Consider the following 25,062-nt stretch of genomic DNA (forward strand, 5'->3'; position numbering starts at 1 on the left):
CCCCCGAGCCAACTTTGCAATTTCTCATATAAACAGTTCGCAGCTATTTATAAAGAAACGTATGAAAAGCTCTCTCGCCTGGGGTGGCTCGGTATGGAGGGTAACCCTCCTACCAGGGACAACTCTCTTCCATATTAACAGGCCCTAAGGTTACGAAAATGGGGCATGCAGCAAATGGCCACGCTTCCTTCACCAGAAATTATAGTATTTTTTATTAATATTCTCTTAACCTCTCAAACGCATAAATCATATTCATAATGTACATTATAACAATATTGACGTTGAAATATATGGCTATTAATTTCTTAAGAACATAATAATTTTCCATTTTTGTCAAACTGGAGTCGCAAATTCAATCGAACAATCCCAAAACCACAACGAAACAATATTTTAACTTGACAATACAATTTTCCGTCACGTAACACGAGTAGTCTGCGAGCATTCCCTCTGCTTCACGCGCAAGAAGGGAGAAACTCGCGAGAAAAATGGCGACCATGGGTAGACTCGGGATTTCTTGCAATCTATATCAGGTGACCGTGACGTAATATTATCGGTATTACTACAATAACAAGTTAGCAATCAACCTAGTTTCCAGGGTCTCTCTCTCCCGGCCCCGCTTCCCTCGCTCTGGGGAGCGGGGCCGGGAGAGAGAGACCCTGGGAACGAGGTTGGTTAGCAATGAGATGGGACTTTCAATAATGGCATCAAATGTCCTCTCAAAACACGACATTTCACTAAACAATCGTTCGTTAGAGTGAGCTGTCTAACGGTTCCAACTATTCAAAACATCAGTGTGGTATCTTTCTCAAAATGCTACACCACTGAGAAAATTACATTAGTACCTTTAGATATCAGTACAAGACTGAGTACGAGCACGACTTTAGAAATTCAATCCAGTTACGTTCCTAGCCTGCGTGCATCCATCTTCTATTTCCTTCTGCGGCGAAAAAGGGCCGTTCTCTTCCCCGATTTTTTTGAGGGGAGGGGGAGGGCTGTACACAGGCTATTACGTTTCCACAGCCATCACTCCACCCTGTTGCTGACCAGTAGAATCAAAGACTGTCGATACGAGATTTGCACGAAACGTGGTAACTGAAAGCATAAACAACAGGTTTGAAATTCATACTCAATCTCGTACTCCTATTCCAATCTAAAGGTCCCTATTTATCTTTGCAACTGAATATTAACACCTAAGAAATGTCATCAACACAATTAATAGCGGCCATATTGATGCGCAAAACAGAGAAATATTTCATTATTATACAGCAAGCAAACATTTTGCACTGTTAGGAACATAAATATAGGTACCGCGAAACACTATCAGCATCTTTGTAGTCATCAACGTTATCATTATTAATGTCATTGTTATCTTGATCTTTTCACGTCATCGTGCTTGTTATCGTCACGAACATCGTCACCATCATCATCCTTCCGTCGTCACCACCACCACCACCACCACCACCACCACCACCACCACCACCACCACCACCATCATCATCATCATCATCATCATCATCATCATCATCATCATCATCATCATCATCATCATCATCATCATCAATGTCGTCATCATAATTATCGTCGTCGTTGCTGTCAACCTTATTAACGTCATCATCATAATCATCAACGTCTTCATCATAGTCATCATTAATGTCAGCACCAATGTCACCACCATGGTGAAACATTCAACAGTACGAACTAATGAAAAAGGTTTCAATGGACAAGCTTCTTGTTAAACCAAATCCTTGAGGTATGTCACAAACATAAACGATACTCGACTAGAAAGTAACTGCTTCTTGTAATTGAAGCATACAACTGATTGAACAGTTCAACCCAACTGTCTGTAAGCAACACTGTCGCTTATCCGTCAACACCAAGCCGTAGAACATACAAACATTGTCCGCTACAACAGGATCATCTTGACGTGTTTTTCTTTGTTATTCCTTAAAATCAGCATCCAACCTTGTGGCTATCAGTCCATCCCGATTGTTTATCTATGTCACAACTCAGATGCAGATTGAAACATCTCACAGCACAGCAGTGACCGCCAACTAGTCCTCGTAGAGGGAGGCTTCATAATCCTTGTGAGTTGCGCTTCTCAGATGCATGGACACACCTCTTGGATGTCTACATACCACATTGCACAACGGACAAACCACCTCGTTTGTGAACTGCTCAGAGGATCTGCAAACCACACAACAAACCGTGAGTACCTTACAATGTTAGAAAACAAAACACTGTCTATAGATTGTTTCTGGTGCTTAGATGGTGCCCAAAATAAACTTATCTATAAACAAATCAGTTCAAAAAGGCGAGAAGAAGCTCCATTTTGGAAAACTGCATTTTTTAGGTGTGTTTTTGGCTGCTGGTTAATCCAGAACGAACAAAAAAGCGAGAAACGAGTTCACTTCTCAGTGGCTTGCGCAACGTTTCCCGCGCTTGCCACCAGTCACGTGAGTTTGCTTGGAATTCTTATTGGTCGGCCCTACAGTTTCCCGCCAAAAAGATCAACTCTGTCATAACGCTAGTTTTAGTCTCACGACAGTGACCAGAAAACTGCTCTATCAAAGCTACTGAGAAGACAGAGAAATACTCATCAAGATTCACCTTCCTTCCAAGCTCCTCAGCCACTCCATCTTCTCTTTCTGCTCAGCCACTTTAAGCCTGGCTTCCTCATCTTCATCCTCCAGTGGCTTGCCAGAGATGGCCACGGCCTTGTGTAAAGTGTAAAGGAGGCCTGCGTCTGTTTCACCATTAGATGTCGCTGCGTTTAAAATGTAAGCTGGATCGATCTGCAAGATGGAAAAAAGTGCAAGGTTGACGCCTGTTGCAGAGCAATAGGAATTGAGATGTCAGACGAATTATCAATGCTAGTGGAATGTCTTTTTTCTCCAGCATCAGACCAAGAGCGTTGTGCCTATTGTATTTACTTAAATAAGCGCCGCGGCGCTTATTAAATTTTTTGCGTCTTAAATGCGGCGCTTGTTCGAGGGCGGCGCGTATTTAAAAATTGGACGCCACAAACAAACTAATCTAGACGAAACTTCTACAGTAACTAAGAAGGAAGTTTAATTGTCAGTCATCGTTTCTTACGGAAGAGAGTTGCTGTGCCTGCTGTCCCGACAAAGTTCACGGCCTTCACAACGTTAACAGAACTACGTATTGTAAGAATTTTGGATATAAAAATAATGGACGAGCGGTAAAATATAATAACTTTGAACTGCGAAACATCGCTTTAATCGAAAAGTAATTTCCAAGGCTGTTTTATAGCTGCTTTGTAGTGCTTTATTTAGTTTTACGGAATTCCTTGAACAAGCGCCGCATCGGTACTGGGACGCTTATTCGGGGGCGGCGCTTATAAACTTTTTTGTCACAATTGCGGCGCTTATTCGAGTAAATACGGTAGCCCTGGATGGTTACCTCCCCCTTCCCCTCCCCTCCCCAACCCGTTACCACTGTATTCTGCAAGCTTGCCCAACAATCTGCCAACGCCCATTTAATCTCCCTGAAGGGAGGCATTGTGATAATAATCTGCCTTAACCACAAAACAGGTAAAAAGATGGTTTATTGTACTATTACTATTGGGAGGCGCAGTGCCCTAATGGTTAGCACGCTCGACTCCGAGTCGAACGGTCCGGGTTCGAGCCCTGGCCAGGGCGCTGGGTTGTGTTTTTGGGCAAGACACTTTACTCTTAAATCCTACCCAAGTGTGTAAATGGGTACCGGCGAATTTACTGCTCGGGGGTAACCCTGCGATGGACAAGCATCCCATCCAGGGGGGAGTACCAATACTTCTAGTCGCTTAATGCTACAGAAACCGGGATAAGCTCCGGCTGTTAGTGTACGGGTCAATTGGCTCGGACACAGACTTTACCTTTTACCTTACTGTACTATTACAAGCGACTTTTAAACAAAAGCTCTTTGAATCACCTGGTTCCAGTAACCTGTTCTGGGAAATGGGCATGGAGTTTTGTTTTCTCGCCTTTTCAAGACAAGCCTATAAAAACAAAAAAAATTAAAAAATAAAGTTTACGGTCAAGAGCTAGAGCATTGTATGTTTTAGAGGAATCCGAGGCACACCTCAAAGCATGAGCTTTGCGTTTTCAAGCGTGAAGCAAACTGTAATTCATCCAAACCCAAAAACAACAACAACACAAAAAAGTTGAAATCATTGATATGAGCTGTTTTGTCTAAGAAAACAGTAAGGTATACTTTAAGATAATAGATCTGCTGGCGTTCTGAATTCTCTCCACGGCTGGAGTTCCCCATTCGGACATGGCTTGTTCACTCTGGAAGGCCAGGTTGATGGCAGTACGTAGCGAGTTGATCTATCAAGCAATTCAGAAAGCATCTATAAGATTCAAAGGGCAGAATTCCCTTCTCTAGTCCCACCTCAAGTCCCGTTTTTCAAAACACGAACAACACCCAATTTGACTCCGGCCCGTCCCATCCCCATTTCAGGGCATACTGGTCAACTTTTGCATAAACGGCTGATTTTAGTCTATTTTATTAAATTTTACCAAATACTCGCAATGAAACTCAATGTTTGGGAAGAAATTACTTCTATGGATCTACATCGACCAAGCCATAACTTTACAACAACTAAATATGTCCCCGGGCATTATAATTTTAAGTTACAAACAATCGAGACTAACTTTAAAAGCTGTTCAGTCCAACAGTATTTCAAAAACCCATATCACAATCCGTTTCAATCTTCTTCAATTTTTGCCCATCCATATATTCTTTTGTATTTGCTATGTTATTGAAACGTTCCTTCACTGTTCTAAGTGGGTATTTTTATATTTCACCCAATTTGGTTGCCATTTTCCGATGCGTAAATTTGGCTAAAATCCGTGACAGTTCCTTTAAGTTTAGGTATTTTTTTTGGAAGGGATGGGGTGAGGTCAATTTTTAGGGTTAAAGGGGTTTTGTCGCGGTATAGTAGTAGTAGTAGAAGTCTTTATTAAGATGCTAGTCACAACAGACGTGTGGCTTTACAATAAAAAAACAATCTAAAATAAGCTAAAATAGTAGAATGAACCTATTATATGTATCAGTTACAAGGATTTTAAGAAATAAATTTAAAAAGACATCTATTTACAAAAGTGCGTTTGAAACGTTCCGTTTTTACTTTAGGGAGTATAAAGTCATGGCCCCTTTCTCTAAGAGCTCTGTTACGTTTGGGTGGGAGCAAGTCATATAATACATGGCCAGTGTCACTTGTGATTCTGTTGAAAAGATCACTGTCCCTATTCTTAATAACGTCAGATATAAAAATGATCTTATTTGTATAGCCAAAACGATAGGCTCGCCGGAAAAAAGTGTCAAACCGATCTAAATATTTGCCTTGATAGGCGGAGCCCCACACTTCTAATCCATACAGAAATAATGACATTATTAATGAGTCGAAGAGTTTACTAAGCTGATCTTTAGTGTACCCATAATATTTGCATACCCTAAGAATATATAGTCGGCTAGCAGCTCTAGAAAGTAAACTGTCAACATGAAGATCCCAGTTACAAGGATCTTCATGGAAGGTAATTCCCAAAAGTTTCAGCCACTCTTTTCGCTCAATCCCAAGCACTGGAGGAGGAGCAGGCTGAGTAGTTCTACTATGCAGTAGCATTTCCCACGTTTTTAGGTAATTTTATTCATTTTCGTTATAAGAGCTCTAAACTTCATTTTGGCAGAGCAAAAGTCTTTTATTGGCAAAATCACGGCCACATAACAAACAAGGTTGATTTTCGAGCGTGGAAAATGACCTTTTCATACAAACTGAGGTTAAACTTGAAAAAAGTCGGGCCGACGTTTTACAAGTTTACCCGAACGCAATCCGTTTTAATCTTCGCGGATTTTGCCCATCCATGCGCCTTGTTGGCCTTTCTGTGTTTGTTTTGAGTTCTTCTACAGTTTTAGGCCGTTATTGTGATATTTCAGTTAATTCTATGACCAGTTGGTCAGTGCCGAAATTGCCTAAAATTACGTGACATAGGCCCTCTAAGTTAAAGGGTTTTTTTTTTTTTTTTGGGTGGGGGGGGGGGGGGGGGGAGGGTCTAATTTTAGGGTTAACCGAGTTAGAGGGAATGGAATGGCCAGCCGCTGGCGGTTTTTTTTAATTATTCATAAGGACAAAACGTACCTCAACAATGTCTTTCTCTGTGATGTCCACGTCAAACACAAGCTCACTATCATGGTCTGGCAATAGAGCTTCGCTTGTTGTGGGATCGTAACCCAAGCCAACCAATGCTCCTGTGTACTGACGCATTTCACGGTCAACCCTGTGAGCAAAAAATCATCATTTATCGACTGGAAGGGAGGGTGATATAGGGAAGTATTAACCTGAATTGTCTTTGTACGGATTAGTGTTGAAGGAGCGAGACGTACAGCATTAAGTCAACAAAGTCAGTCCCAAACAAAATACTCATCCTTGCTTTTCACAGATTCTCCATGCATGTACTAAGCAACACTTACTAAAAAATTATTGATAATTGAAAGAAAAATCAGATGAGACGTTAATCAGCCACTGACAAGGGTAACTAACAAAACAAATTCCTAGTTCTCCTAACAAGAACAGGAGTGGAACTTATAATCTTCTGCATAGAAGAATCGTGGTTGCTAAGTCACATATAGTGGAACCTCGATTTAACGAACTTCTATATAACGAAGACCTCGGTATAACGAACGATTTTCTTCAGCCCGGCCAAATGTACAGTAAAATGTATGGAGCAGTACCTCGATTTAACGAACTTCTATATAACGAAGACCTCGGTATAACGAACGATTTTCTTCAGCCCGGCCAAAGTTACAGTAAAATGTATGGAGCAGTACCTCGATATAACGAACCTCGATATAACGAAATCCTCGTTTTAACGAACACAATCCGGGAGCCCAAACGTAAAATGTACCTCGGTATAACGAATTTTAGTTAACACGCGACAAAACATGAATGTAAAACAGACCAACAAGGATAAAAATACTTTAATCCTAACAGGAAAACAACTTCAAAGACATATGCGGCATGGACGAAGAGGGGTTTGGGACGAGACTAACTCTTTTCTTGCCCCCCTCCTCGTGCAGCTCAAACCCTCGCCTCGCAGTCCCCTACTGAATTTCGAGAGAAAAACAGACTGCAAGTAGTTTAAGTAAACAGATAATACACAAGACAAACCAAGTGTTGTTCTCACCTCATCTCAGCATATGGAGCGAATAGAAGCGCCACGAGAGGCATCAGGCCGTGAATGTTCGGCATCAAGGTTGTATCTCTGTTACCATAAAAGAGACAATTCAGTGTTATGTTACACAACGAAGTCACCTGTACTCAGATTAAAAACGCATTCTCGTCACCAGGGCTGCTTGTCTCTCTCATCCAGCGGGGTATTGGCACGAGGAAAAAATGGCTCTGGGAACACGACTTGATTGGTTAGATTTTAACAACGGGAGTTTAAAACCTTGCCAATCATACCGATACAAAATATTCCACGTGAATGACGTAATTCTTTAAAATCCTTAAAGAGCCTCTTATTGGTTGGCATTTGCACGCAAAAATTCAAAACCACGAAGGCCAGTGCGTTTTACATTTAAATAAAACCAAACTATAACAACAATATAATATTGGCCTATAAACGGGATTTTAAAATCCCGTTTATAGGCCAATTTACCTGTTGACAAAAAATACATCCGATTGTAGGCCCCCTCTAGTTTTCCTTGTTTCCTTAACCTAATATTAAGTACTTTCATAGAACACTGTACCACTTCAAACGAAAAAACTAGCAAAGATGGCGGAACAATGAGTTTATTACTATCTTATTAACAAGACATTTAAAACTTTAATAGTCATAGAGAAAACTCTCTCCAGGAAAAGCCTTAGCTGCCTTTTTTGCGTTTCGAATATGTTGGTGTTGTTACAGTTTTGATTTTGTTCCAAATACGTAAATGAATGCAATTTATGTCGTTTTAAAGCTTAATTAATAAAAAGCGTATTTTGATCAACACAACGTTTCTTTTATTCTGCTAATAAGCCCAACACCGGAAATAAGAATACGGATATAAGCCCCTCCGTTTATAAATCCATCGAAAAACCCTCACGTTATTGTATACCGGCTTGGGCTTGCAAGCGGGATTTTACAACCGGTATTCAATATTCAAAACATTCGCAACAAAATATGTCTTAAAACGAGATACCTTGCAACCACGGTAGATCCAGTGGCATTTATGCTGATGTTGGCCGCGACCAAAAACCTTTGATGAGGGTCATGGGGCTGGTCGTTCAAGATCACACTGTTAACAGAGTTCTGTTCCACTCTAACAGATCTGTAAAGTAGGGATAGAGAGTAAGGAGGATTGTTTAACGGAGCTGTGTGAGTATCACGGATTTTAGCCAAATTTAGACATCGGAAAATGGCAACCAAATTGGGTGAAATATAAAAATACCCACCTAGAACAGTGAAGGAACTGTAGGAACATTTCAATAACACAGCAAATACAAAAGAAGGTACGGAAGGACGACCATTAAAGAAGATTGAAACGGATTGCAACATGGGTTTTTGAAATACTTTTAGGCTGAACAGTTTTCAAGGTTAGTCTCGGTTGTTTGTAACTTTTAATTGTAATGCCCTGGAGAAATCTTGGTTGAAATAAAGCTATGATTTTGTCATTTAGATCCATAGAAGTAATTTCTTAGCAGATATTAATTTTTCAAGCAACTATTTGGCAACAATTTATAAAATAGACTAAATTCAACCGTGACAAAGTCCCTTTAATGTCCTCGCCACGACAAAAAATGTATCTTGCGTTGCAGGTACGGTATCTCTTTTCCTTAAGATCAACAGGAGCGTGAATGACTTCAAGCATTTCAGCGCCATCGGAAGTAGCCTGTTCGAGAGCCTGTGACAGGCTTCATTGGAAGGAAACGTATGCTAAGCAGTCCACGAAAACATGATTGCAGCTCACAGCGGACAACAACGCACAGGCTTTCTTACCTCAGTCGTCCTATGCTGGTTATACTGTAGAAGCCCATTTCAATGGGGCTTTCAGGTCCGCGAAGAGTCACCTATGAAATTAAAAAAAAAACAACAACATTAAATTTCAAAAATTTGAAATGGAACGCAGCATTTCAGTCGCTTTGGACTTTCGGAAAAAAGTGAATAGGTCATCATCACGAGCTATAACGAGATTTTTGAAAATATTTCACAAAGAATACCTATTCCCTTTGATACCCTCTCCTAAATATATCTTCTTTTTGTGATGGATGGGATAGAACTGGTTGTTACGAGTTCTCTCAAGATTTTTCGAGAGCACACAACGTGCACGCGAGAAGCACGTGATATGAAAATGATTTGAGTGTGCAGCATTGTTACCAAGGACACACAACGAGAGCACACAACGTGCACGTGAGTAGCACGTGATGTGAAAATGATTAGAGCGTGCTGCATCGTTACCATGGACATGCAACGAAAACAGAACGTGCACGTGAGTAGCATGTGATATGAAAATGATTTGAGCGTGCTGCATTGTTACCATGGACACACAACGAGAGCATCACCGCGGTCAAACGACAGAAATATGCAAAAAATAAGAAAAGTACTGTAAAGATAAGGTTTTAATTTTCACAGTTCAAAGTTCGATACATAACCAGTTTCCTAAGGGTTTACTAAGTTTTTTGGAGCTTTAGTAAAAAAGTTCTACGTGTTTAAAAATAGCGATATGCGGACTTGTCGGCGCCATTTGTCAAAGCACCTTTGGTTCGGATGCGAAACGTTTAAAAAGTAAAAACACTCGTTTACCTGAGGAAATGGGATTATGCTCACACTTAGCAACTATTTTTATCTATCCTTGCTCATACTAACACTTCAATTTGAACAAAAAACGCCGAAATGGTAAGAAAAGCTGCCTGAGACGTTTGACCGCGGTGAAAACGAGAGCACACAACGTGAGTAGCACGTGATGTGAAAATGATTAGAGCGTGCTGTATCGTTACCATGGACATGCAACGAAAACACAACGTGCACGTGAGTAGCATGTGATATGAAAATGATTTGAGCGTGCTGCATTGTTACCTTGGTCACAACATCATTCCTGTTCATTTCATCAATGTCATTGTCAATCGATGGATAAATCCAGGCAGTGTTGTCTTCAGCCAGTGAGCTGTCACCAAAGGCAGTTTGATGAGCCATCTGATAACAAAAAAATAATAAGAAAATTACTAACACATTAATACAGTAGAATCCCGATTTCTACTGTATTATCCATCGTTTCCCATGGATAGTACTTCTTTGTAATTTTCCCCCGATTTCTCAAAGCAATTTTCGTTTCAAAGTTTAGATTTTTACATTTTTTACTCTATTACAAGCCATTAACTTCCAGCAATTTTTGAAATCGAAAATTTCGTTCTTGTCAGAACACAAGAGGTTATGATTTATCACTAGGTTATATAATCATTTTAAAATCATCGCAATAAACGGTCATCTCTCAGTAAACGGACAATCATGATGTAATTCCATCATCCCCTAATATCCTTGATAGTTTTTAGAGGAATCGATGTTCAACAGGTTGCGAATGAAGCTTTACAAGACAGCACCACGCCAAAAAAATTGGGCTAATGAATTTATAATAAGCAAGGGTCCTGTGCGACCTTATTTTGTTGTTATTACCTTGGAAGCGCGCGACTCTTCCTGGAATAAAGCGTAACCTTCGTCTATGAGCACTTGATTGATGTGTACATCTTCCTCAGTGTTGGTATCATACAGATCCAGACTAAGAACATTCCTGACCAGCGAGTACACCTAAATAAACACAACCACAATGTTACTATTTTCTTAAGGTACCGTGTCCTAATAGTTTGTGGGATGGTCTCCGGACTGAGCCCGGGAGCCTTGTTAATGAAGCCATCACCAGTATGTGGCAAGCAGTGTAGGCATGAAAGGGGTAGGGGCATGGGGAGCTGAGGGCTTTTTTAGATGGTGCCTCAGCCTGTTATGTTACTCTTAGTGCTCAGGAGTGTAAATTGTTCTAAATGCACGCGCACGCCAAGTGCTCTAATATGGTGTCCGCCATGTCAATGAAACAGTTAAAAATGTGCAGTGCTTTTTACTGCAACGTTAAAGCACCCCGAATAATATGCAGCTTATTGCTTTCAGCCTGTAACAAAAACAGAATACGAAAATTGCAATAGGTTGGTCATCCACAAAAAATAGCCATCCGAAAAACCGAATTATAAATCAAGAAGAATTGTAGGAAGAGAACGCTACCTTAGCAGCCAGTTTCCTGTTTTCTGTAAGCTGGATAAAACGCTGAGTTGCTATGGGAGACCATGCGCCAACAGGACAGTTGGCAGTAGGCATAGGAGCCACTTCACATAACCTGCACTCAAATGCCTGAAACAAAGCAAGAAAAAAATCAGTAATAATGCTACAAAAAGTGAACAGCATAAAAGCCGAAAAGCAGGGAGAGGTGATTTCCCTTCTACATAGATCAGGCAGTGCCTCCGATTGGTTGTTATTTGCATGTGAATTCAAAACCGAGCAACAACCAATCAGAGACGCTGTAGAGCAATGCCATCAGTATGGAATTTTTTTTTGACGTGAGGCGGGGACATCTTTCTCATGAAGGAATAATTGCGGAGGGGGACAGGGAGTGGGAGCCAAGGAAAATAGGGGGTGGGGCAGGGGGAGGGTAAGGGAGGGGTGAGAAGAGAGGGCAGGAAGTGGGGCTCCCAAGGTGGCAGGGACAAGAAGAAATTCAGAAAAAGTTTGTAATATTTTGCAATACAAATAGCACAATGAGGCAGGAGAAACTAAAGAACTGGGGGTATTTGGTACAGGAAGCAGGAAATTCAGATCTCCCCTGCCCCCCCCCCCCCCACCCCCCTTGTGCACACGAGGAAACAAGGTCTGTTGAGTATGTGGTAACTTTTTTTTGACCAATCTTACACACCTGGAATGGAAGGTTCATATACTCTCTCTTCATTTTCCTCAGGTGACCGATCTTGACCACTGCCTCATTACCAAAGTCCAAGAAAAAAACCTAGTAACATTTGAATTGTATGTTAGAAAAACACTAGTTAGGAATGTAGCGTCTTACAATATCACTATCAAGGCAAGCAAACTAGCAAGGAGAAAAAAAGGGATTGCCAACAAAGGAATGTTATCACTTTAAAATAATCACCATTTCTTGCCAATCAAAACATGCTTTCTTCAAAGCGCTAAACTATACTTTAACAATCAGTCCACTTCATTTGCAGTTTCATACTTCTAAGATGGCAAGTGTTTCATGTTATATATCAAACACAAGCGACAGTGTTACATCGGGATATGCAAACACCGAGAAGAGAGTTGAAAATACGACCCGCAGCGGAGTATTCTGGACGAAATTCGAGGTGTTTGGACTCCTAATGAAACACTGTCTCGAGTGTTTGATATATCTTCTCAATCGAAACAAAAACTACGGAGTAAATGGAGAAATAAAATTGTAAAAATCTATGCTAATTAAGACTGGGTAGCCAAACCTCCTTCATTGTGGTGATTTTCTTTGTTTTAACTAACTTAATGCATTTTTAATGAGTTTAAGAAGAGATAATTATTGATTATTTTATCTGTGAGTCAAATCTCTGCAGCACTATCCTCCTTGCCTTACCTCCACCCTTGAATCCCTGATAGCCAGCACTCTGGCTCTGTAAAACAAATCATCTTCATCAAATAAAGCCAGGCACAGTGTGCCAACAGACAAATCTCTTCTTTCAATGCGCTGCAGGAAAAAAAAATCAGAAATATATTTAATTATCATTTATTTAAACGACCTGCTTTCCACGAATACCGTTCCTTAGGGAACTTGCTTGATTATGCCTTTAAACTGCCCAAGGCACTCTGCTTGTCTTACGTCACAGGGATAGCCTGTGCACAAAGAGCCTCTCAAGTTAGACAGGGCGAAAAAAAAAAGAAAAGAAATTGGCGAGTGAAACGAGATGAGTGTGGCCTGGGGGAGGAAGGCTCAGCTCACTTCGCTCCCCCTTTATCTTTCCCCCTGCTCCACTTGCAGGGCTGCAAATAACAGTCGGAAATCAGACACTGGCCGACCACAATTTGCCAATGTCTTATGCAATTCCAACTGTGGTCGGACAGAATGTCAGGACAACCTTTTGCTTTTGCTTTCCAGTGCCAAAGTTCTGCATTGACAGCGCATTAGATTAGTGGGTTTATATAATGTCCAACCTCACTTTTGTTTTGTCCGAAAGAGAGAGAAAATTATTTGCAGCCCTGCACTTGGAAGCTTGTTAAAAGGCTACACAAGACTGTTCCATAATATGGTGCAACTGGGGATAAAGCTATAATTTGTGCTAAAAATTTGTGCACTTTAATGAAAGATTGAGTTTATTCTTCGAGTACCTTAGGTTGTGGGTTTTTGTTAGAGTAAAAAGTCTGTTTTGTCAGCGTTTCTAAGGTTAGATTGTGCTAGCTGGAAGGCAAACATTCCCTCATTTCCATGGCTACACTAATGAGATTGTGACTAGCCAATCAGATGATGATTTTTACCTCCAGGTTTCTACCGTCGTACATGTTTATACTGCCTTGCAATATTTGCAGCTTTCTAGCAGATTCAGTGTCAGGTTTCTGACACCAGAACTGGCCAGGGTTTATTACCTGGAATCAAATGTAAAACAAAGAAGTTAACTTAACTTGCCACTCCTGATCTCTAGCAGAGGCGACAGAGCATTCAGGAACGTGGAAGGCTAAGACTGTCCCAAAAATACTCGGCAGGTATTCATATTGGAGCAACTTTTTCTTTTCTGAGCAGTTTCTAGACCAAAGATTTCCAAAGATTCTCCGATTGTTGTTAAAAGGCCATATGAACGTTTCTGATTATTTTTCAATTTATTCCCAAGATTTACCAATTCAAGGTTCTTGAAGACTTCTAAGGAAGTTACGAAGATGTTTGAACACACTGACTAGATGGAATACCTCGACAAACCAATTTGATGCTTTGCTCGTGATATTTTTGACACCAAAATGTGGGCAGGGGGGCTTCAGCCCCCCTGTCCCCCTGCTCCGCCACATATGTTGGGAAGCACTCCTTACTTGGAGGATTGACCACTGTACTAATTTTTTGAAGTTGAGTAATGCAACTGCTCATCCTTACAGCCTAATAAAATGGTTACATTTGAGCAGTTTATGCAATGCTCTTACCACTGCAGTTATGATTTCTAGGTAGCCTTTCTGGGGAAGGTTAACCTGTTAAAAATAAATACAAAAAAACAAACAGTTAATGTCATTGTACTGTGTTTTCTTAAAAGCTGGAGCCAAGTGATGCTTTCTTGAAATGAATTGTTTTGGTGGACTTTATTCATGGTCAGAAACAAGAAACAGTTCTGGTGCAGAATGCAATGAGGTGAGAGGGAAGCTCATAGTCTAATGTAATTAATTTGTGGTTTTAACTTGGCACCAGAGTCTACAGGAATCCTACCGCAGGAGGAAACATGCACGTTTGTGAGAGTTCAATTCAACATTATAAAATCTTAGGATTAGTTAAATATTTAAAAATGCTGTGGTTGTAATCAGGCATGATGTAATGAACTTATACCTAAAAATTTTGCTTTTAACAATTTTTAATCAGCGCCAACCCGATTTTAATTCAATATTTAATCTTGGGAAATAAGCATTACCTGCTGTGGCTCTTCCATTAACTCCACACTGCCTGTACCTCTTGACGACAGATTTGTAGCCATCCTAGAATGGAAATAAGAACATTTCTTGTTGCTTGCCTGCTAGCTTGCATAACTGAACAAAAGATTAAAGATACAAGAAAGATGTAAATCTGCTGTTGCGAGCATGGGACAAAGAAAAAATCAGTGTCCCGGATGGGTAATTTTCAGTGGCATTTCCACAGAGTAGCTCTTCATTCACTGTTCCCAATCGAATTGGAATTTAGAAGTGTTGGCGCAAATGGGGCTTGATTGGGCACACCCATATGGACCAGCAAAGTGACCACTGAGGTGTAACCCACAGGGGAAGAGGAGCCAAGGCCATCCCAGGAACAGACAAACTACTGAGGACGAAGAGGTGGGCAAGGGGGGATACACTGGGGGAGATCAAGACAGTTAGCCCAAAACACATTGAGATGGCACGCAGTTTCCATGCACTTATGCTTCATGAGAGCGGAAGGGAGTAAGTCTGTCATGTGACATGCAACCCTGAGCCCTGTTAAGGTCAGTAGTACATAAGAGATATGGTAGTAATTATTAAAAGACCTGTTTGTCCTGAGTCTGTTAGGTGCTATGGCTTCTCCAAAAGAATTCCTCTGCTCCATCTGCCTGTCCATTTGTGCGTTTCTTGCTTCAGAAATGAAAAGATTGAGTGGAATCCTCAGATGTCTGCAGAGAGAACCCAAGAAAGCAAATTTATTTCTTTAGTTATCCTAGCTAAACAAAAGCTTCAAAACTAACACCTCTCAGTTTTGAAGTCAAGGAATGACTCGACGATGGCCAAATGCTTATTTCTCCTCACAACTGAACTTTACCTCATCTTAATGGCTTTGTAGACAGCTGGGACAATTGAATTAGACTGCGAACCACCTCGATCAACAACACGAGGCCTCTCAAACTCAATGTAGGCCCTGCAATGAAAAGAGGGAAATTCAGTTAGCAACCAAGAAACGAACACAAACATTTACCACACATTTCTCAAAATAGCTGTGTTGTTTGTCCAGATACTAATACCTAAACATGAAGGAGAACACACTGAGATTACAAACCTGCTTTCTTCAAAGTAAAGAGCTTTGCCTTTGCCACATTGTCTAAACATTCTAGCAATTGCTGATCGGTAGTGAACGCCATGGGGAGGCATACTCCTCACCTAAAGGAAAGTTACCAGCAGTGATCAGAAAACTTAGTTTGACATGGTAAGTGATGCTCCAGCAGACACAATCAATTTCATGAAACAGATAAGCATAACAGCCATCAGAATATTAAAATGTGTAACTTTTCTTTCTTCATGTTATACATGTGTTGTGAAGCACTGTATGTTCTATCCTTAAAGCAAACTTACAGTCTAGATGTAACATGGAATAAGATATGACTTGCTTTGTGTAGTAATGTAGTATATTTTTATGGTCTTTAAGTGTTTTGGCAAGAACATAGGGTGAGTCAAAATACAAATGATGTGTGAAAATGTACAGTGCTACAACACAATAAAAATGTCCAACAAGAGATTTACCGTATTTATTCGAATAAGCGCCCTGCCTTTGGGGGTTTAAAAAAAAGGGGAAAAGTAAAAATAGAACTGTAACCAGGATAAGTTGAAAAGATTTAAAGCCACATAAGCTTACAGCTATCAGACGATAGCCTTTAACCAATGTTTCCTTTTCCCAAAATGCTGTATTGTTACTGTTTTTGAATCACTCACACCTGTTAAACAGGTCTTGAAGAGTACAGATATTTTTAACGCAGTCTTGTGGAGTACAGATATGTAGAGATATTTTGGGCCGGGTTGTTTGAAACCGATTAACACTCCCGATTATTTTGGTTTTTTTTTTTTTTTTTTTTTTTTTTTTTTTTTAAAAAATTTTTATTTTGGAGTCTGGCACGCTAACCATAAGGCCACCGGGCCTCCCTTGTGCCCTGGATACGTACCATGACGGTGGTAAAGGGATCGTGACCAGACATCACTTTCATGGCTTCAGCTTCATCAATATCACTTGATAAAAAGTAGTTTGGATAAAATGCACCACAGATCACAAGCTGGAAAGAAAAAAATAAATTAAAAATAACAATTAAAAAAGTTGTAATTTCTATTTGTCCCCCCCCCCACTTAAAGCTTAAGAGTACCTCTCCCTTTACTCAGGACTACCTAAGGCCTCACATTTGACATAAATTATGGTCAAGATTAAGAGACGATGACAGGAAGAAACCTAGTATAACTTTAAATAAAGACCTAAATCTTAATGTTTATTGATGACATTAGGACTAGAGACTTGTCATGTCTTATAGAAGACAATAATTATTGTGCCACTCATAAACTCTCACACTCCTCCTCTCACTGTGAATAATAAAATTTAATCCTACTTTTTAGATTATTGTAGATAGGGGATGGTAACTGTGAACCCCCTTTAAAATTTTTAAAATGTGAAAATTTCCAATTTGTTCATAATGATTTTATTTTTTTCAGTTGATCTCTCAAAGGCTTAATGCATTGACATGTTAATAAAGACCGTGCCGTGCCATGCCATGCCAGACAACAATGGATGATAAGAATGAAAACCAACCTTTAAAATGAGGAGGGACTCTTGAGTTGTTGCCCTACAAAGCAGACATTAGCTTGTTAGTACAAGTAACTTTTCTCTAGAGTGCATTAATAAAGATGAATTGAATACCGTATTTATTCGATTAAGCGCCCTGGGCGCTATTAAATTTTGGACCTCGAGGGTGGGCGCTTATTCGAGGCTGGGCGCTATTAAATTTTCGCCATTTGTAGCAAGTAGTACGTTTTTTTGCAAGAAAAAATGTATAGTACCTAAACGTGAAGGTGTACGAAAGCTGAATTTAAAAAGTTTATAGAAAGTTTCAGTAAAAAACTTAAAAAACTCGGTCTTCGGGATCGTCTCTAAGTCAATTTTAATCTCAACTTCAACAATAATCAAAATTCCTCTTGGGGGGTGGGCGCTTATTCGAGGTTGGGCGCTTAATCGAATAAATACGGTATTTCAACTCACTTTTGGTGCAGAGGTCTTATTGTTCTGAGGTTCAGGTCTTTAAGTCTGTTAGTCAACTCTTCCACAAGTTGTTCAACCTGAAAAAAAAAAAAAAAAAAACAGTACAAGAAAAAATTTATGGGTTATTGACCACACTTTGAAATACCTTGTTTAAGGTTGTATATATTGGTGTAAGAAAGAGGGGATTGCACAGAATTTCTGAAAATAAAAAAAATTTAAGAAATGTTCTAACCTCTCTAATGCGACCTGGCTGAATCATGTTTTCCTGACACCATTTCCCTTCTCCCTGTACAGAGGTCCATGTAAAAAAAGAAATAATAAAAACACAACATTCTGAATTAGAACGAGTAGTCACCAAGAGTCCCTCTGTAGCTCAGTGGTTAGGGCACCTCTCGCATTCTGTTATCTGGGAGGGTGTGAATCCTTTTGAGGACTCAGACTTCTTCTTTATTGGTTTAGCCATCATCATGCATGTGTATGTGTTACAGTATCCAACACAATGTACAGTAGCTCATGCAATATACCAACACACACACAAACAAATATTCTGACGCACCCTTGAGAATCCTTTTCGTCTTTTCAACATATTCCACTCCTGTCAACAAGACAAAAAATGCGATACAGATCTCAGCTTGCACCATAACTAGTACTCTGGAGGGTAAAGGGTCGCTGAGTGGGAGGGCTATATGACATGTTTGTGTTTGGGATAGAGAATGGTCACTTAATTAAGGGTACAGCACCTAATTGTCCAGCTAATGCCAGGTGGCAGAAACGAACTAAAAACAACCTTTTCGCAGTTATTGTTTTACCCTTTAATAGTGTATCAGAATTGGGTTTGGGCCTTTAAAAAGGGCATCATTTTATTACTTATTACAAATGTTTCTTTTTATATTAATATATTAAGGGGTGAATTAAGTTTTGTTGTTGTTGTTGTCCTGGGCTGATGCCAGGCCACATGTACTTTAACAGTGTTATTGTTGCCCTTCAGGCAAAGTTTTGAGATGGAGAAGTACATGTAATTCTGACCTGTACAAGCTATTTACCTTATAAGCATTGAGAACGGCAATACAGTCGCTATGTGAATAATCACTCCATGCCATCTTCTTACTAAACAAAACAAAAGTAATCACTGAATACCTATAAGGTTTAAATAGAATTATTTCACTTCCCGCTTTTTACATGACTGCACTGTAACTGCACTTCTTGCCATTTGGTACAAAGCATGATCATTTATTGTTTTTCTCATTACAATACCAACACATTGTCAAGAAGAGAGGTAATGAGAATAAAGGAACTCGTCAACTAGAAGATATTGTCAAGTTTGATGTGACAGCAATTTAGTGTAATTCGTATTCAAAAAATGGTTATCAGTTGGGAGGTAGCCTGTTCCAGGCTCTCGGTAGTTATGGGAGAGCGAATAACGGGTGAGTAAGGAAAAAATGCGGCGGGCGATTTTTCCTCGCCCGCCAGCGTTTTCGCTTTCCCCTTCAACTACCGATAGCCTGGAACAAGCTAGTTGGGAGGGGGTGGAATAGACAGACAAACTTTACCTGTAAGAATCAAACTCTTTTCTAAAAGGATATGCAAAAAAGGATTGCAAAGACAGTGAAGCACCTAAGATGAAAAAAGAAAAAAACACAAGAAATTGTCAAGGAAAAAGAGCTTATTGTACCGGGAAACAACAAGTTACATGTGAACCAGGCTTGACAAAATTATTAAACACAGCCCATGAATTAAACTCACTGATAACAAGGCATTCCTCAAGGCAGCCAAACACATAAGACAACACCAGCAGCTTTCCGAGATGAACATCGACAGGAAGAGAGCCCAACACTTTGCCGATAAATGTCAGTTCTCCATCGCAAGGATTGATTGTCCCATTCTTCATTACGATGGTCAGAGCACCGACCTATAACACAATCAATCGGGTGTTCATGTATACTGTAAAAGCTCTGTAAAGCCCACTTAACGAAAGGCCCATCCTCTTTGATAAAATGCCTCCCTCCTGTCTGAAAGTTCAATTTTTTAATAAGCTCCCCTCTTTTTAAGTCCCCCTACTCCTTAGATGGCAATTGCATTCAGCCTCAAAAGAATACCACCAAGAAAAAGGAAGCCAGGAAGTGGCAAAAGTCCAAGATCTATGGCATACTATGGCCTAAGTCCTAATCCTGGTGGGTGTCTCAAAAGCCAAATATTTTTAAAAGGTACCAAGCTAAATGGTATTTTCCAGGGGGGAAGGGGTGGGATAGGTTTGAAAAACCAAAAAACTTCCAAAAACACTACAACAACACAATGCACTAGACTGTCTGTGCATGTGAAAGGAAAGTACTTTGCATTTGGAAGTGACATCTTGGAAGAATGTGTAAATCATGTCCCTATCTTCCTCACCTGCTTGAGTAGCAAGACTGTTCGTTCAATGTCATCTGAATCTGGAGGCTGTAAAGCCAGTCTGAGAACAGCCTTAGGAGGTCCAATATCTAACAGCTTTACTTTCAACACAACTTGCTCCAGTGGACATCTCTAAAACACAAATAATGTAAAAAAAGATATTAGTAGAATCCTGATTTCTAGCACCTCCAAGGGAAATGAAAATTGCTTAGAAAAACCAGGAGTTTCAAGAAATTGGAGGTCAAATTACAGAGATTAAAGTACTATCTAAGGGAAACAAAATCAGGCGTTTTGAGAAACCAAGGGTTTGAGAGATTGGGATTCCACTGTTTATAATAGCGGAGCTCTCAGTGGCCTGAAGGGCCACAGAGCAGAACCCCACACCAGGGTTTTCATTAAGAATTGTAATAGCAGGGGAATAGGTTAAAGTAACCGGAAAATGATTTCTAAAGGTTCCGCAACTTAATAAAAAAATAGGTAGAGGCCTTTGAAATTTAGCCGGAGAATTCTACGTAGTAGCGGGAGAATTCTCCGATCCCCGATGCCTAATGAACACACTGCCATACCCATAGAAAATTAACAGAACCATGCTTTTGGTTTTTCATGGTCATCATGGCTAGCGGTATGGTTTGCGGGCGCGTACGACGTACGTACGTCGTGCAACATGGCCGCCATACCCCAGAAATAGGATTAAGGTTATGGTTAACGTCAGTTTACATGTTTGATATCGGATATCCATGTCATGGTCTATTGACAGCTGTCAAAACAAGGTATCCGCTGACCAGTATCACACGACCATATCGCGGGCTCACATACAGAAAACATCGAGGTCAAATGTTTTTTGGAAGTTTACCGCTGACCAAGTAATGGTTTATATAGGATCGTGGGCTCAAGTGCTATATCTTTTTCTGTTATCGGTCAGTAAATTCGGATTTTCGAAAAGAGCGAAGTAAATAACTGGGGAGCTCTGCTTTTAGGCTTGGCTAAATCTATTTAATAATATTAGCATGTACACCGTAAAAACAAATAATCTAAAAAAAAGCATTGTAGTTATTTCAAACTTAAGAGTGGGTGATTCATTTGGTTTCCACACACAACAAAACAGAGGAACGTATGAGAGCAAAGTCAGTTGTTTTCACTTCTGGCATTAATAAATTGAGCAAAAACACTGGCTTAGAAAAGAGTTAAACTTCTGGTACCTTATGGATCCATTTAACCTGTATAATAGTTGCAAGCAGACTGCTTATTATACCATTTACCTGCATTTCAGGAATACCAAATTCAGGAAGACATGATTCATAAAATTCTTTGGTCACCATTCTATAACATGTTCCTGCTGACACACGACCAGCACGACCTAATGATAAAAAAAGACAAAAATTGAAGATAAGATAACAAGTTATTATTAACATACATGTAGTTAAAGTAAGTAGACACCTAGTACGTATTTCAAAGTAGACACTTTTCTGGGTGTAGTGTGTGCCTGCTGTATTTGCATTAAAGTAAAAGGTAAAGTCTGTGTTTAAGCCTAGTGGCTATACAGTAATGTCACCACCAACACCAACCCTCCTTTTTTTTGTTTCTACACAAAACAATGTGGTTGACTTACCTTTGCGCTGGGTAGCACTGGCTTTGGATGCCCATTGTATTCGTAAACTTTGAAAGTTTGTTTCAGGATCACAGACAAGACACCTCTCCAGGCAGAAGTCAATAACTATAACATGATAAAGAAAATAAACAACGGGAATTTGACATCACTCAACTGCAGAATGAATTAATAATGGAAGACCATAAAATACAGGGGTGGGTAGTACAACATGTAAGTTAGGCGTAATAGTCTGTTCGAGATGTGTCTTTAAGCACTTCTGCGATTAATGCCAAAATATTCCATGCTAATTCCATGTGCAATACAGAGATCTATGGTTATTGACGATACAGTGAAAACTATTATTCAACAATCTTGCATGATGCCCATATATGATCAGGAAGTCCTTGTTATCTGTCATCTGTACATAACAGATATTCTGTGATATACATTTAAGGTTGGCAAAGGTGTCTGACGTCTTCTAGGGCCCCTTCCACACTGACCTGGATAAATTTGAAAAAGCATCTTTTTTTTCCCTGGTTAGGCCAACCGTTCAAACTGGACACCGAAAATGGTACTTTTCAAAAAAGCTGTCCAAAAAAACTTTAAATATTTTTTTTTCTTAAAAAAAAATTTTTATTTTAAAATTGGGGGGGGGTGTAGGAGAGAAAGAGATGTGGACAGATATCCGGGTCAATGTGGACAGATAACATTTTACATGGCATTTTCAAATTTCTTTGGGTCAGTGTGGACACAAGTACAGTTTTTTCTAGCCGTCAATTTATGCATTTTGTTGACAATTTGCTAATAAAACAATTATTCTGCTCAATCTTGCAGAATATTATCTGCTTTTAGCCAACTTGTCCTATGGCCTCTTTAGCTAAGTACATGTATGACAGTCTGATTTTGCAGGATAATATTGTTAAATATCATGCACCAATCATGATCTCAGTAGAGTACATTTGATGTATGAAGTTTTTTGGCTAGAATTTCAGGTGTCGTTCAAGTGCTGAAAAACACCGTTTATCATGGTTATGAGAGGTAGGCAAGTTCAAGGCAAGTACCATATTTGATGTCTGGAACAGTGATTGAACTTTCTGCGATGTTTGTAGCCAAGATGACCTGCCAGAAATAAGTCAAACAATCAGACATTGAAGAAAATATGCAGACTATTGTCACACTTGTTAAAGCCCTGACTAGCCAGGGGGGCGCACAGAAACTGTTAATGAACATTTTCATTTTTATAGTAGGGGTGGTGAATGGTCCTTTAAAAACTGCGTGTCTCGCAAAATTTTAGCCAAATTTCAGGGGTCTCGTCGTCTCGAATTTTTTTTTGACGCCTTCTCGCAGTCTCGATTTCTTTTGCAAGGCTAAAAAGGTCTCGGGCTCGCAGAAAAGATATCAGTCTCGCCGTCTCGCAAAGTCTCGCATTTACCATTCGACACCCCTTATAATAAATGTATGGACTTTGCAGAACGATTTTGTGTTGCTTTCAGCATCACCCTCAAATTGCTTGAGGAACCTTGGGTTGTGTAGCATCATTGCCATCACTCCCTATACTAGTGAGTATTGGTTTTACTTGTATTTATTAACGTTAAACTAAAGAAGGGTGTAAAGTCTAATGTGAATTAGACCTCAGTACTGCCAAAAAGATCTGGTCAAGATAACTAACAGTTTTTGCATGAAACATTAACTTTTCACAGGGGTGTGCTAAATTTGCTCTGTATACCTTTCTATAGCCCTCATCAGGTTTTTTAAAAACACCTCCCTGTTCCAAGGTAGTGAGTCTGGAATGCAGTGGAAGCAACCACAGCCTACAAAAATGAGAAACTTAATATAAAACTGATTACTTTTAGACTTCAGGGACCCGTTCCTTTAAGGAATCCACTCATGATCAGGGGTAATAAATGTTGTGGTTCAATTTTACCCTTGGTAAAATGTGGTATTTGTTGTTATTCTGGTGCATGGTAATACATAATAATGAATAAAAAAAAAGAAATACAGTTAATAATGAAGGGTAAAATTGAACTGCAACATGTCCATTCAAATAATTAATGAGTTGTGACTTGATTTATTTTTTACAGTGTATCTTTGGTTTAAACATTTTCAAAACAGTTTCATTTTTAGTTCCCTGTGTTTCAGATTACGATAATGAATACAAGACAATGAAACAAAAAAAAAAACTGGTTATAAAAATTTCAAACCAAATATTTAAATGAACCACAACTTAAATACCTGTAAGTACGGTCTAGTAAATTCTTGGGGTGAACCAGCAAACAATAATGCTGAGGGAAAGAGGGGGGGGGGGGGCAGTGGTAGGGGGTAACCCTGGTTAAACTATTATAATACTTGTGTCACGTCAAGCTGGCGTATGAATTGAGCAGTCCGCGTTTGAGCCTTGGCAGCTGGGGTCACTGTGTTAGAACGCTGGTTGATGGCCATTTCCAGCAGTTATATGCATAGGGATTGTATTCAGGGCTTTGCAGGGGTTTCATGTTCTGTGTTGCAGCTATGAGAACATGGTTTGCATAATTAGCCTTGACTGTACTTGTAATATGCTCTTCCCTCTCCTTCCTAAGTGTCAAGGTAATGTACTGTAAACACCCGGCAGATAAGCCGCACCCTGAATTTAGCAACTCAAGTTTTGAAAAAAAATTCTTTTGAAAGTAAATTAAGGAAAATCCTAAGTCAAGACTTTAGGAGCTTCTTCATCGAACGTAAACTTACTAAACATTGAAACGGAACTACATGTACTTCAGTCTTACCGCAAATACTCATGGTATTTTTCGCTCGTGGTGTATCAATATTTATTGTGTTGAAAATATAGGCTATCATCGACACTGCAAACAGCTTTTAGGGGCTTTCAAAGTTATGCAATCTAACAGTTTATAAGTAATATTAATTTGCATACTTTCCATGAAAGTGTCAATTCATGAAAATTTTTCGGCCCCTTTTTCAAATGTTCCGGCAGATAAGCCGCACCCTTGATTTTGTACGAAGATTTTTGGAAGAAAAAGTGCGGCTTATCTGCGGGTTTTTACGGTACATGTATTTCTACTGATTTTCTTAGTGCGATGGTGCCTTCATGACCGTCACTTTGGGGCCATAGATACACTGTCTGTGCAAAAACATGAGGACCTCAGTTTTCAGGAGCACTATTTCAGAGCTTGTTCATTGCCGACATGTTTTTTTTTGTCAAAATGAAACTTACTTGGATTGTGCACACATTTCATCCAGCACCTGATCCATCTGTTTGATTTCAAAATAACCTGATGGCAAAAACAAAAACAAATTACACCCTTGCTTTACAAGAGTTTGTGTAACTTACATGCAATTGAACATACAACCACAAATCACATCACCCATTACAATGACCAGATTTCTATTTTAAT

The 25,062-nt window shown here is 39.6% G+C and overlaps 2 protein-coding genes across 2 annotated transcripts in view; both read right to left on the reverse strand.

Moving 5' to 3' along the window:
- Positions 1 to 2,043: 2,043 nt before the first annotated feature.
- LOC144634179 (ATP-dependent RNA helicase TDRD9-like) overlaps positions 2,044 to 25,062 on the reverse strand; it is a 32,920-nt gene continuing 9,901 nt past the window's right edge. Inside the window, exons 8-40 of the mRNA XM_078493072.1 lie at positions 24,882 to 24,939; positions 23,400 to 23,484; positions 22,735 to 22,792; positions 21,695 to 21,799; positions 21,345 to 21,442; positions 20,086 to 20,217; positions 19,441 to 19,606; positions 19,248 to 19,311; positions 18,741 to 18,804; positions 18,254 to 18,292; positions 17,930 to 17,983; positions 17,698 to 17,774; positions 17,251 to 17,284; positions 16,619 to 16,726; positions 15,742 to 15,842; positions 15,508 to 15,603; positions 15,239 to 15,361; positions 14,654 to 14,717; positions 14,178 to 14,222; positions 13,527 to 13,634; positions 12,631 to 12,741; positions 11,932 to 12,021; positions 11,247 to 11,372; positions 10,650 to 10,781; positions 10,056 to 10,172; positions 8,979 to 9,049; positions 8,182 to 8,310; positions 7,185 to 7,262; positions 6,140 to 6,278; positions 4,213 to 4,328; positions 3,931 to 3,997; positions 2,608 to 2,792; positions 2,044 to 2,184 (exon numbers count right to left, since the gene is read on the reverse strand). Coding sequence (XP_078349198.1) covers positions 2,052 to 2,184; positions 2,608 to 2,792; positions 3,931 to 3,997; positions 4,213 to 4,328; positions 6,140 to 6,278; positions 7,185 to 7,262; positions 8,182 to 8,310; positions 8,979 to 9,049; positions 10,056 to 10,172; positions 10,650 to 10,781; positions 11,247 to 11,372; positions 11,932 to 12,021; positions 12,631 to 12,741; positions 13,527 to 13,634; positions 14,178 to 14,222; positions 14,654 to 14,717; positions 15,239 to 15,361; positions 15,508 to 15,603; positions 15,742 to 15,842; positions 16,619 to 16,726; positions 17,251 to 17,284; positions 17,698 to 17,774; positions 17,930 to 17,983; positions 18,254 to 18,292; positions 18,741 to 18,804; positions 19,248 to 19,311; positions 19,441 to 19,606; positions 20,086 to 20,217; positions 21,345 to 21,442; positions 21,695 to 21,799; positions 22,735 to 22,792; positions 23,400 to 23,484; positions 24,882 to 24,939 — 3,173 coding nt within the window. The 3' untranslated portion in view covers positions 2,044 to 2,051. The remainder of the gene's footprint in view (positions 2,185 to 2,607; positions 2,793 to 3,930; positions 3,998 to 4,212; positions 4,329 to 6,139; positions 6,279 to 7,184; positions 7,263 to 8,181; positions 8,311 to 8,978; positions 9,050 to 10,055; positions 10,173 to 10,649; positions 10,782 to 11,246; positions 11,373 to 11,931; positions 12,022 to 12,630; positions 12,742 to 13,526; positions 13,635 to 14,177; positions 14,223 to 14,653; positions 14,718 to 15,238; positions 15,362 to 15,507; positions 15,604 to 15,741; positions 15,843 to 16,618; positions 16,727 to 17,250; positions 17,285 to 17,697; positions 17,775 to 17,929; positions 17,984 to 18,253; positions 18,293 to 18,740; positions 18,805 to 19,247; positions 19,312 to 19,440; positions 19,607 to 20,085; positions 20,218 to 21,344; positions 21,443 to 21,694; positions 21,800 to 22,734; positions 22,793 to 23,399; positions 23,485 to 24,881; positions 24,940 to 25,062) is intronic.
- LOC144635379 (uncharacterized) lies at positions 4,958 to 5,635 on the reverse strand (the record flags this gene model as incomplete). Its single annotated transcript, XM_078494486.1, has 1 exon — positions 4,958 to 5,635. A coding segment is annotated over one exon (567 nt), but the record flags the coding sequence as incomplete, so codon positions are not given.

This window comes from Oculina patagonica, chromosome 13, assembly GCF_052425735.1.
Source record: "Oculina patagonica isolate OP01 chromosome 13, crgOcupat, whole genome shotgun sequence".
NCBI lineage: Eukaryota > Metazoa > Cnidaria > Anthozoa > Scleractinia > Oculinidae > Oculina > Oculina patagonica.